Below are 11,401 nucleotides of genomic sequence, written 5' to 3'. Positions count from 1 at the left end.
CATCAGTCACTAAGATACCAATCTACCTCGCCGCCTCTCCATTAACAATCGTAATCGGCGCACTAGCAAGCGGCCTATTATTCGCACCCTCAGAAACAAGCCTTGCCTCCAAAAAGTAATGAACACTCCCCTCTACAAAACTAAACGGCGAAAATTCATTCTTCCCCCCAAAGTAACTACCTGGCAACTCACTCCCCGCCTTCACCTCACCCACCTCCCCCCTAGAAACACATTCCTTCACCTTCCGCGGCACCTCGTCCAACACATCTCCGCCGCGGCACTCACTCATGTGAACCTGCTTAGAAGCGGTTCGCAAAGGCACAGTAATCTCAAACGGCCAGCTTATGCCGTCGATTGTCATCGGGTCCTGAGACTGGACCGGATCGGGAGCCAGCCCGGCGACCTTCCGGGGAACATGGAGCGGACCCGTGTGCAATGTGAGGCTCGTGTCTTTGGGGTCGAGAAAGCGAGTGATGGATGAGAAGGTCCATTGGCTTTCACCTGTGTGATCGCTCCATTCTGTGACGGTTGTGTGAGAGCAGCCGATGAGGGAGATCGTTACGGTGACGTTGTTTTCGCCGACGAGGACGGGGACTTGGCGGTAGGCGTGGCCAGTTATGGTGTCGCCGGGGCGGTAGGTTTTTGAGGGGATGTAGATTGCTAGGCCCTTTGTCGCGCGTTCCATTTTGATATTTGTTACTCCAAAGTTGATTATTTAAAATGAGGTGAGAGATTGGGACACGATCGTGAGAGGTTTGCGGGGAAGTTATGAGTTATGCTGCCTACGAGGCAGCTGTATTGAAGCTCATACGATGCCCTCCCAAGTGGCCACATTGCACATGCGAGTTTTCATAACACTTAACAACCTTTGTGGTAATTTCTAATGTTTTCAATAAAAGACGTCATACTAGTCAAACTTTATTACTCGCTAAGCAACAATTCCCTTACTGCACATCTTGTAGCCATTTATTCCAGTCCATCGTCCCATCCAATTCCACATCAAAATCCACGCCCTCCATATCCACACCAGTTGGAAAGTTTCCCAATATACCCGACTCTTCCCACTGCCAGGAAGAAAAGTCCTGATCGAAAGGCTGGCCGGATGACTCTCCAGACATCGGAGCAAAGCTGTCCATGTCGTAGTTCAAGCCCTTACCCTGACCAAGGTTTCTGCCCATCCCATGCGAAGTAATACCAGACTTGACATTCCCTTCAGACCCAAATACAGCCCCGGAACCCCCCGTATCTGAAGCAGCTACCTCTTCAGACGTCAAGTTTGCACCATAACCCGCCTGCAGACCAACAAGTTGTCGCCACTGCACGCGAAACATCTCAGCTACATCCCCCTGGCCCTGGAAAACACCCGAGCTAACCGGCTGAGGAAACCCTCGATCTTTCTCTTCCAGCGCCCTCGCAGCTTGGTGATCGCCCCGTAATCGCTCTATCTCCGCTCCCCGATGCTGCTTCGCCTTGGCCATGAGCTTCCGCAACGGCACCCAGGTACGCAGGTTCCAATCTTTGCTTCTGCGGGCCGGAATCAGCCATTTACTATGCAAGGCGGTCCATCCTCTTTCCACGGTAGGCGACCATGGTTTTTGCGCAGCCGTAAGCAAGAGATACACAATGGCATGCCAGTGCGTGTATGTCTGGAAAATCCATCGCCAAGGCTGACACGCCTTCGACCCGTTGAGCATGTGGTTGAATTCTGCAATCTCAATGGCAGCGACGAGTAGTTTAGTGTGAACTTCATCAGAGAAGCGCTCCGTGGGAGAGGAAAAGAGCTCGGGCAGATAAATGACGAGGGTCATTTTCGAAACGACAATCCTGGTGACGCCTATAAACATCAAGTACTGTGCGTTGCCGTCTGGGTTAGAGTATTTGAGATATCGCTCCTCCAATTTACCGTAGATTTCGTCAAGAAGGCGACTTTGCTTTTCAAGAGTCTGCGGGCCAGATTTGCCAGTTAACATGACGTACATCTGTCGCATCGCATGGCAGTGGTTGTACCAGACCAGCGGCACTGTCATGTCTGTAAGTCCTTCTCGTTCTTCGGGCATGTCCTTGGTATCCGGGTGTAGGTCGTCGTCATTGATGCTGAGTGGAAATTTGGTGTCAAAGCTTCCGTCTGCAATGGTAAGATCCATGCCTTGGTCTTCCGAGGATCGCAAATCCATCACGCATACAATCCACCAGAGCCTGCGCCTTGTTTCCACCTCGAATGGAGTCAAGTGTGCGAAATTGCTGCCGTCACGATGCAGACCCAGCGCTTGAGCCATTCGGATGAGGAGCCCGGTCATCATCCATACATACCTAGGACTGTCGTGGCGGCGGACAAGCATGAGAGAAATGACGAGGGCTTGGACTATGGCAATGTCAGAGGTGTTGAGGAAGTCGGCTTTGGCGAGGGCGAGCTCCAGCCCGTGGCGATATTTGAGCATGAGGTCTGACTTGGAAGATCCAAACGAGATGGTGACCTAGGTGTGTTTGAGTTAACTGAGACGAACGGTCTGTGAAGTAAGGGGAGTTCTTACGTCCTCATCCTCCATGGAAGTTATAGAAGAGTAATAGATTGCAAACATTAGGGCTTCGTCAGGAGGTGACAACGCCGATAGATCACCAGATGGGAGGTCTCGGATCATCTTGTTGAGGGTCGGCATGTGAACAACTTGGCCCATAGAGTTGATGCTTGTGTGAAAAATGTTTAGTATGAAGGGAAGTTGAGAGGGGAGAGGATGCAAGCGGCGAAGGTCAACTGCTCTCGAGTCAAGGTTATGCCCAAACATGAAGGCATTTCGCTCCGCCGGATCGCGATCGAGTTCCTGCGTCGACGGTGTGTCTTTACTTGTCATGTCTTCATCCTCTGACGATTCATAGTCATCGTGCAGGACTTCAGTGTCCATTTTAAGGCCGTTGAGCTACCAACTAATCAGCAACACGAAAGAAGACAATACACAAAACAGCATACCTCGTCGTTGATCCGTGACCAGAACCCACTGTCAACATATCGACTCTGCCCTGCATCCCCAATAACTAACCTCCCAAACTGTTTCTGCGCTGTCGACAAGTTCGCAGACGATTCATCAGGTCCAGCACGAACTTCTCGCGGCTCAACATCTTTCGGTACAACAGCGGACGAAGCACCTCCAGCCTGCACCCTCTCCAACTGTCCGCTAAGCTCCCGCACAAGACCCTCGAGACTTTTCAGTCGATTAAACACTTGGCCAGTAGCTGGATCATCACTTTCGGCGCGGGTAGTAGCTCTCTCCAGGCGACGCGCCCATCGCGGCAGCTTCTCCGTAGACGGCACAACGCACGGGATATTGGCGCGGCGACAGTTGGAGCACGGTGAGGTCTTATCACACCGGACTTTTCTCGTGCGACATGTCACACAGCTCCGTAGCTTTCTCTGGGTCGGCGCCGTGCTCGGCGGTGGTGGTGCCTGTGAGGCCGGTGAGACATGGGAGCTCGCGCTTTTCTCGGGCGACGTGGCCGATGTGGCCCGGGATGCTGAGATGCCCCAATTACTCGTGCTGGAGGATGACATGTTTTGGCGGTTTATGAGGGTTAGCAATGCGGATTATCATTTTCTTGGCATCGCATTGCCCGTGGGTTTATCGGAGTGTTGCTCCGCGTTGATTGTAATTGAGCACGATGATAAGGAGCATCACGACATTCGCTTCTGATGCAAGTTCGAGGCTTCAGGCGAAATGTCGCACGCGCAGGCTGATGGGGCGGCTTGCACCTCACACCGACCAGACTTGTCCCGACTTGATAAGTGCTTACGGCAACGTCCATGCCTACGCAGGTCATGGCCGACTAGTGACTCAATGCAGCCCAGTGCAAAGCCACAAATCGATCTGGAACGAGCATCTCACTGACTTGACTCCACACGAATCTGGCCGAGCCGTGGGCGAGAAGCGGCCGAGATGGAGACATGGATCTAGTTGGGTTATAAAAGCCACAAGCATCATCTTGAGCAATCAAAGGAATAATTCGACAGCTCAGTCCACATCAACTATATATCTCATCATCTCACTACATCTATCCATATCAACGTACCTCCAAACATCATCCCATCCCACCCCTTCGAAGGCATCATCATTCAACATTCAGTCTTGACCACTCCACCACCAAAATGGATCCTCCTTGTCATGAATGCATCAAAGTAAGACCTCACCATCCACAACAAACCATCTCACTCTAACCCATCTCAGGGCACAATCCACAAAGGCCAACCCCAAGGCAAAGAAGAACTCATCCACAACCTCAACACCTATGTCATCGGCAATCGCACCAACCCCAAAGCCATCATAGTCATGTACTCTGATATTTTCGGCCTCCCCCTCCCAAACAACCGCCTCATCGCGGATGCATACGCCAAATCCGGTGACTACCTAGTCTACCTACCCGACTTCTTCGAGGGCGACCCAGTCCCTCTGAAAGCCGCTGATATTCTCATCCCCGTCGACCCTTCCAAGCTGTCCACGTTTTCCAAGTACGGCGGCATGCTGGCCTCTGCACCCTCGTTCATGATGTGGTTGACGAGACATAAAGACGGTCCTACAAACAAAACATGCATGGATTTTCTAGAGGCGCTGCGTCGCGAGAATCCCCATACTAAAGTTGGCATGGTTGGCTTCTGCTGGGGAGGGAGGTATGCTATTCGCGCCGCAAGGGAAGAGAACATGATTGAGATTGGGGGAACGAAGAAGCCTCTTGTGGATGCGGTGGTTGCATTGCATCCCAGCAACTTGGCATTTCCGGATGACGTTGCAAAGCCAGTTGTACCGGTCAGTATTGGCTGGGGTCTGGAGGACGTTGGTGTGAAGATTGAGCAGAAGGGTAAGGTGGAGGCGATTCATGACGCTGAGAGGAAGACCGGAAGGGAAATGCCAGAGCTGGAGAATAGGTTGTATGAGCCGGGGAGGCATGGATTCGCGGTGAGAGGAAATCCGGATGATCCAAAGGAGAGGAAGGCGTTGGAGGATTCGGTGACGCAGGTGTTGGATTGGTTTGGAAAGTTTTTATAGCCTCCCTACTTTCATGGTTTATTTTTTGGCTTGGACTATACACACGAGAAGGATAATCGCGATATGAATCTAATAATATACCACTCAACTTTATTTTTCGAAGAAATAGTTTGATCTCTTTGCCTCCTAGGCAGCGTTTGACTCAAACGGATATTCAAGGAGGCAGAGAAAGACCCAAAGTAGCATGAGCCCTGGGTTTTCGTGACCTACTGAAGCACTACATTCATAAAACACCAATGTCAATACGATCATGTATTAGATCAAGAAAATCCCAGGCGCCCGTAAGCTTAATGACTCAATAAAAATACGTATTTCAGCTACCTAGGTGGCCAGTTCCATGGTCGCCCTCACCGGCATCAACTTCACACGAATCATCAACACATCAAAGTGATCAACGCCGTTGAGCACTCAGAACGCCTTCCATTCCTCAATGCACTCTGCTTAGTATCAAAGCAACACTCATATATGACAATATGACGACATGATAATGATGCAATTCACACCGCCAATCCCCATTGCCACAGCATGTTCAGCTACCACCGAGTCGATTTCAACAGCACCATAATGGGTAGTATAAAAGCTCCTGCACCCACTCCCTTCCAATTTTGCCCTCCCATCCCACCAGAAAGTTCATAAGACTCCGTAACCGCCGCAAATCCAGACAGGTCTACCACAGTTCGCGTCCCCTGCCCTATCACCCTTCTCATATACTTCCCGATTCACACACAAGTCACACTACTCAAAAAATTAGTGCAGCAAGTATTACATTTCTGCTGAGCCTGCAAAACTGTCAATATAAGATCCTCCAAACCACACAGTATCGTACCTCGCTTGATCCTCCTCGTAGATGCATGCTGTCAGTGCTCATGGGCTGTGTCGGCTTCTAAACATACGTTAATTCCTGACAAATTTTATGATGCAGCTTACAGGCCAAGAATCTGTGGGAATTTACGAGGTGCAAATACAGCACAAGATTCTGGGTAGACTTTGACGTATTCAGAATACTTACTGGCTGTGTAAAACCACCACTACGTGGCTCCATTACAACTGACACGGGCTGCTGATCTATTACGGGCATCTTTTCGGTTGAAATGAACTTGAAAATTGAACTTATAAAGGATAATAAAGCGAAATTATATATAAAATCATACATGCAATCAACATGTGACGTAAGCAGTCCGAACCAACAGACAAAGCCTTGGCAAGGCATTCTACCTCACACAACGCCAATCACTACCAGAAATCAATACGGCCGACCGATTCAATCATCTTATCACCGACGTGTCCCCACCAGACGGGATGTAAGCTGTGCCGATGTCATGCATGTTGCCACTTCTTCGCTTGCCTTGCACCATGCTATACATGAACATCTGAAGACGTGGCACTTGTGATGAGGCCATAGTTCCCGTGCCGAAGGAGAGTTTATTAGACTATTAATACAAACTAAAATAATATAGCACCAGACACTCAATCGAGGCTCTGCGCCTCACACATCTTCGTATACATCCCCCCCAAGGCAATCAACTCCGCGTGCGACCCCATTTCCACAATCCTGCCTCCGTAAAACACACAAATCACATCAGCGTCCTTGATTGTCGACAGGCGATGCGCCACAGCAATTGTAATTCGGTCACCTTTTTTAGCGGCTTCAGCTAACGCACTCTGAACAATCTTTTCGCTTTCAGTGTCCAGAGCACTGGTCGCTTCATCCAGCAACAACACCTGCGGATTGCGAATGAGCGATCGTGCAATGGCGATACGTTGTCGCTGACCTCCTGACAGTTGCGTTCCATTGGAGCCTGCCGCGGTAGACAGACCATCCGGGAGAGATGACACGAAATCCCAAGCGTTGGCTGCACGGAGAGCTGCTTCGATTTCTGCATCCGCGACGGTGGTATTGACTGTTGTAGAGGACTTGGATGAGTAGCTTGCGGAGGACGGGTCGTCGATGCCGAGGGCGATATTTTCGCGGATGGTTCCTTGGAAGAGCGTCGGTTCTTGCTGCACGAGGGATACTATGCTTCTGTACAGACGGGGATTTAGGCTCGTCAAGTCGTCGCCGTCGATGAGAATGCTCCCGGTTGATGGATCGTAGAATCGCTCAAGCATGGCTATCATGGTGGATTTACCGCAGCCTGATGCACCTACAAACGCGGCAAACTGACCCTTTTTGATCTACAAACTGTCAGTGTGACACTCATAATCGGTAACCATCAAGAGATATTTACCTCGAGATCAACGCCTCGCAAGACTTGCGCGTCCGGTCGAAGAGGATACGAAAAGCGGACGTGGTCTAGAACAATTGGGCCGCCAGACTTGGGTTTCTTATCCTTATTTTCCGGCGTCTCTTGGACGACAGGCTGCAGTTCTTGCAACCAGAAGATGTAGTTGGCCGCGTTTTTACCCTTCGTCATACCTATATTCTGTAAGTATCACATCATCGATGGAATTTTGACAGCTTACTGGTCGAGAATTGGAACAGCATTGCAGTAGCTTGCCCAGAGAAAAACACGCCCATAAACGTAACAAAGAAGTCAAACATGGTGATTTCTCCAAACGACACAAGTCGGCATCCGTACCTGGCACAATTAGCCGTCGTTCCTTCAAGATACGTTTGCGGGTGCGCTTACCAAAATCCTAGCGCCATGAACCAGTACTCCATTGACTGCGTCAAAGCAAACCAAATCATCATGCTGAATAATGGCTTGACAGATCCGCTAACTGCATGCTCCAGCTCATTCAAGTATTTGTCCAGAACAGATTGCTCAATCGCTAGTGAAGAAACAGTCCGAATAGCAGTCACTGCTTCCGATGCAATGGCCGCGCTGTTGTAACCCCGCGCCGAAATATTGCGATCCAACCTTGCGTCGAAGCGAATCTTGAACCAGCCGGAGCCGATGAACGGCGGAAGGCCAGCCAGAACGACCACGAGACCTAACTTCCAGCTGTATGCAATACCAAGGACGCTGCAAGCCACAACATTCAGCACAGCAATGAGAATGAGGCCAACGTTGAAGCCCATCAGCTCGAGAATAGCTTGGGGGTTGGAGTCGACGCGGCTTGCCAGAGCGCCGGTGTTGTTTTCTGGGCGGTCAAAAAATTGGAGGTCTTGTCGAAGCATGTTGTCAAAGCTTTGCCTCCGAAACGTATGAGATAGCGTCTAGAGTTATCAGTCAACTGGAAGGGACTGTGAGTTTGAGAGAACATACCTGAGCGACAATATTGGTGGTGTACCCGAGTATGAAATAGGAGATGAAGCAGCCAACGGCCAGTACAATAAACATGGCAGCGTAAAAGTTGCCCTTGTCAATCATGGCTGCGCCAGTTAAAGTAAAAACGTTTGAGACATTGGCGAGAAGAAGAGCCTGGCCCGGGAACGCAGCAGCTGCGAGTGTTTAGTTAAACGTGAATAGTTCGTGACCGAGAAGAGTTACTTACTGGCTCCCAGACAACCAACAAGCACGAGCAAATATGTCCACCTCAGCTCAGGAGATTCTTTGATCAAACGAATAATTACTGCAACAAATCCAAGGTGCTTATGTTTCTCGTAGTCGTCACGACCCTTCTGTACCTCCATTCGGGATCGGTCGCGGGTTGCTATTTTGCTGACCGTCTTTGTCAAGTCTGCGGGATCTCCGCTTACTTCAATATCATCGACTTCGTCGCTCTCTGAATCTGCATCAGATGGGTTGACAGTCAATTGCTGAATCCTAACCAACAGAGCGTAAGCCCCATCGTCCCTCAAAAGTGATTCGTGCGTGCCCTGCTCAACAATACGTCCCGCCTTCATGACCACAATGTTGTCGGCCTTGCGAATAGTGGCAAGCTTGTGGGCTATCACAATAGTCGTTCGGCCTTGAGATGCTCGATCTAGGGCCTGTTGGACAACACCTTCAGCATGGGGGTCCAACGCACTGGTCGCTTCGTCGAGTAGGAGGATTTTGGGCTCCGAAACAATGCTTCGCGCAATAGCAATTCGTTGCTTTTGACCGCCAGAAAGCAATCCACCACGTTGGCCAATGTCAGTATCATAACCTTCTGGAAGCTCAGAAATGAAGTCGTGCGCAAATGCAATCTGCGCGGCGGTCGTAATTTTCTCAAGGCGAACCTGTCTGTCCGCATTTTCCCATTCCGTGCCAGCGAGACCATGTGCTATGTTGTCAAAAACAGAGCCTTGGAACAAAACGGGTTCCTGTCGCTGTTAGAACACATCCGATCTGGGACGTACAATACTAACCTGTTGCACGAGGCGCACGTTCTTGCGCAACCAGTTAATGTTGAGGTCGTGAATGCGCCGGCCATCAAGTTTGATGTTACCCAAAGCCGAGTCGTACCATCTCTCTAAGAGACCTATAATCGTACTCTTTCCAGAACCACTTTGTCCCTACACAAGTGTTAGAACACTTCAGCATTGCATCAAGGCAACACATACCACAAGAGCCGTAACCTTCCCAGCAGGAATGTCAAGGGTGAAGTCATCAAGCACATTGACCCCCGGCCGCGACGGATATGCAAAGGTGATATTCTCCAGTTCAATGTGCCCAACCACTTCAGTTGGTCGCTCGCCAGACTCGTCGAAGGGATCGATCGCGGATTGTCGGTCGATAAGTGTGAAGAGCTTCACAGCTCCAGAGGCAGCTCGTGTAAACTCAATGGAATAGGGTGCCAACGAAGTCAGGCTGATGGCTGCAATGACGACAGACAAAAGCACACTAATAACATTAGCTCTTTGCTTCGACGAGTACACAATACTAAACTCACGTGAAGATTTCACCACTAGTTTTTACCTCTCCCCTGCCAAGCATATGGATTCCCTGCCAAAAGGCAAGCCCAAACCCAAGATAAATGATGCAATACTCAGAAGAGAACAAGATTCCGAAAAGGGGAGAGATTTTCTTGCCCACATCATGTGCATCTACAAGATACTCATCAAACTTCTTCACCAAGCGAGATCGCATCTCAAACGCATGCACAGTACGCGCACTAGCCAGCACACCCTCAGCAAAAGAGTTAGCCTGCGCATAGATGTCCAGGATCTTGGTTTCAAGACCAGCCTCAATGATGCCAGTCACGGCCATGACAACGATTGTGGCCGGGGCAATGCATAACGTAATAAGAGTAAGCTTCCAATTTGTGATAAAGGCAATGATGAAGGCAGTCACAAAGGCCGATAGCCCCTGGAACGTCAAGCCAAGCTTCTCTGAAATACCACCTTGGATCAGTTTGCCGTTTGTGGTGGCCTGAGTTGAGATGGAACCGCCAGTGCCGAGATCGAAAAAGGCAATTTCTTGACTAAGTGCGGCTTTGAGGTACGCATGGCGAATATTTCGGACGATGCGGTACGCGTTGTATGTTAGAAGGGAGCAGTAGGTGTAGCTGAGGAAGAATCGCGCTATGCCGATATAAACGAAATATAGCCTAGTTCGACCATGTTAGACGAGTACTTTGGCGTAGAACTGCAGAGAAACGCACGCCAGGGTAGAAGATTCACTGCGCATATCTGCGCCAGTGGACTTGCCGGATGCAAAGTCGGTCAAGAGGGTAACGAAGCGGCCAAATATCAAGTTTTGGAGGGCGATGCCCGCCCCAGATGCAATGGCAGCGATGATAGATATGCCAAGGATGACATGTTCGGTCGTCTTGGCATATGAAAAGATTCTCTATCATGGCCTGTTAGTCGTATGTACCCGTTATGCCGTGATGCGATGCTTACCATGTATCCGCCATGATCCTCCTTATCCTCTTCGGTATCCTTGGCATCTTTTTTGTCGGTCTTTTCATCATCCACATCAGCAAGCACTGTCTTCTCCGAGCTTGTATTAAGCGGTATTGCAGTCTGACCCGTGACGGGCCTCATGTCAATAGTGTCAGCCATACTGGCCGCGTAGGCTGAAAAGCCACCGCCGATGTTGTAATCCCAAACCGTGAAGCAGGAGCCCTTCGATGATGCGCTGGTCGTTGGAAATGGCGCCAGACAGAAACTTCAGCCCGCAGAAGTTTGTGGCAGTTGAAGACAGAAGCAAGAGTTGAGGAACCAAATCATGTCGAGACGGGACCGGGTGCCAAACGTGGTTTTATAATAATGGTAATTCACGGTCTTCTCGCAACATTGAACGTCTAGTTTCTTGGCGTCGCAGACCTGGTCCATAAGGCACATCTGCCAAGTGCCAAGAATAACGGCGCTGTGATGATTTGAGGGTGACTGGACTGACTCAAAAAGGTTTCAATGGCCAGACCCACCAAATAGACGCAGCCACCTACCGTAAGTAAACGTCGTTGCGTAAACATTCGGCAGCGATGTGATGGTGAGTTGACAGAGAGTTGAGCCATCCAAGCAAAATCATCACAGCCAATGACTCAAAGTGAGGCGC

The 11,401-nt window shown here is 50.0% G+C and overlaps 4 protein-coding genes across 4 annotated transcripts; 1 reads left to right on the top strand and 3 right to left on the bottom strand.

Moving 5' to 3' along the window:
* Window positions 1–22: 22 nt before the first annotated feature.
* Window positions 23–685, bottom strand: VFPPC_06347 (hypothetical protein; the record flags this gene model as incomplete). Its single annotated transcript, XM_018285394.1, has 1 exon — window positions 23–685. The coding sequence occupies one exon, from the start codon at window positions 683–685 to the stop codon at window positions 23–25; it is 663 nt and encodes a 220-aa protein (XP_018142514.1).
* Window positions 686–944: 259 nt separating this feature from the next.
* On the bottom strand, window positions 945–3,544 carry VFPPC_06346 (fungal specific transcription factor; the record flags this gene model as incomplete). The annotated part of the gene is made up of 3 exons (XM_018285393.1): window positions 945–2,474; window positions 2,532–2,915; window positions 2,966–3,544. 3 exons carry the CDS (start codon window positions 3,542–3,544, stop codon window positions 945–947), a joined length of 2,493 nt encoding a protein of 830 aa, XP_018142513.1.
* Window positions 3,545–4,135: 591 nt separating this feature from the next.
* Window positions 4,136–5,030, top strand: VFPPC_14018 (dienelactone hydrolase family protein; the record flags this gene model as incomplete). The annotated part of the gene is made up of 2 exons (XM_018291789.1): window positions 4,136–4,165; window positions 4,215–5,030. The coding sequence occupies 2 exons, from the start codon at window positions 4,136–4,138 to the stop codon at window positions 5,028–5,030; spliced, it is 846 nt and encodes a 281-aa protein (XP_018142512.1).
* A 1,467-nt stretch (window positions 5,031–6,497) lies between these two features.
* Window positions 6,498–10,905, bottom strand: VFPPC_17923 (multidrug resistance protein; the record flags this gene model as incomplete). Its single annotated transcript, XM_022429594.1, has 11 exons — window positions 6,498–7,205; window positions 7,259–7,446; window positions 7,494–7,609; window positions 7,661–8,190; window positions 8,240–8,415; window positions 8,469–9,222; window positions 9,268–9,414; window positions 9,463–9,742; window positions 9,792–10,448; window positions 10,503–10,690; window positions 10,744–10,905. 11 exons carry the CDS (start codon window positions 10,903–10,905, stop codon window positions 6,498–6,500), a joined length of 3,906 nt encoding a protein of 1,301 aa, XP_022285352.1.
* Window positions 10,906–11,401: the final 496 nt, after the last annotated feature.

The sequence above is a fragment of the Pochonia chlamydosporia genome, chromosome 5 (genome assembly GCF_001653235.2).
Source record: "Pochonia chlamydosporia 170 chromosome 5, whole genome shotgun sequence".
Lineage (NCBI taxonomy): Eukaryota > Fungi > Ascomycota > Sordariomycetes > Hypocreales > Clavicipitaceae > Pochonia > Pochonia chlamydosporia.
Note: the sequence above shows the minus strand (reverse complement) of the source record. Positions and strands in the feature narration are given on the sequence as shown.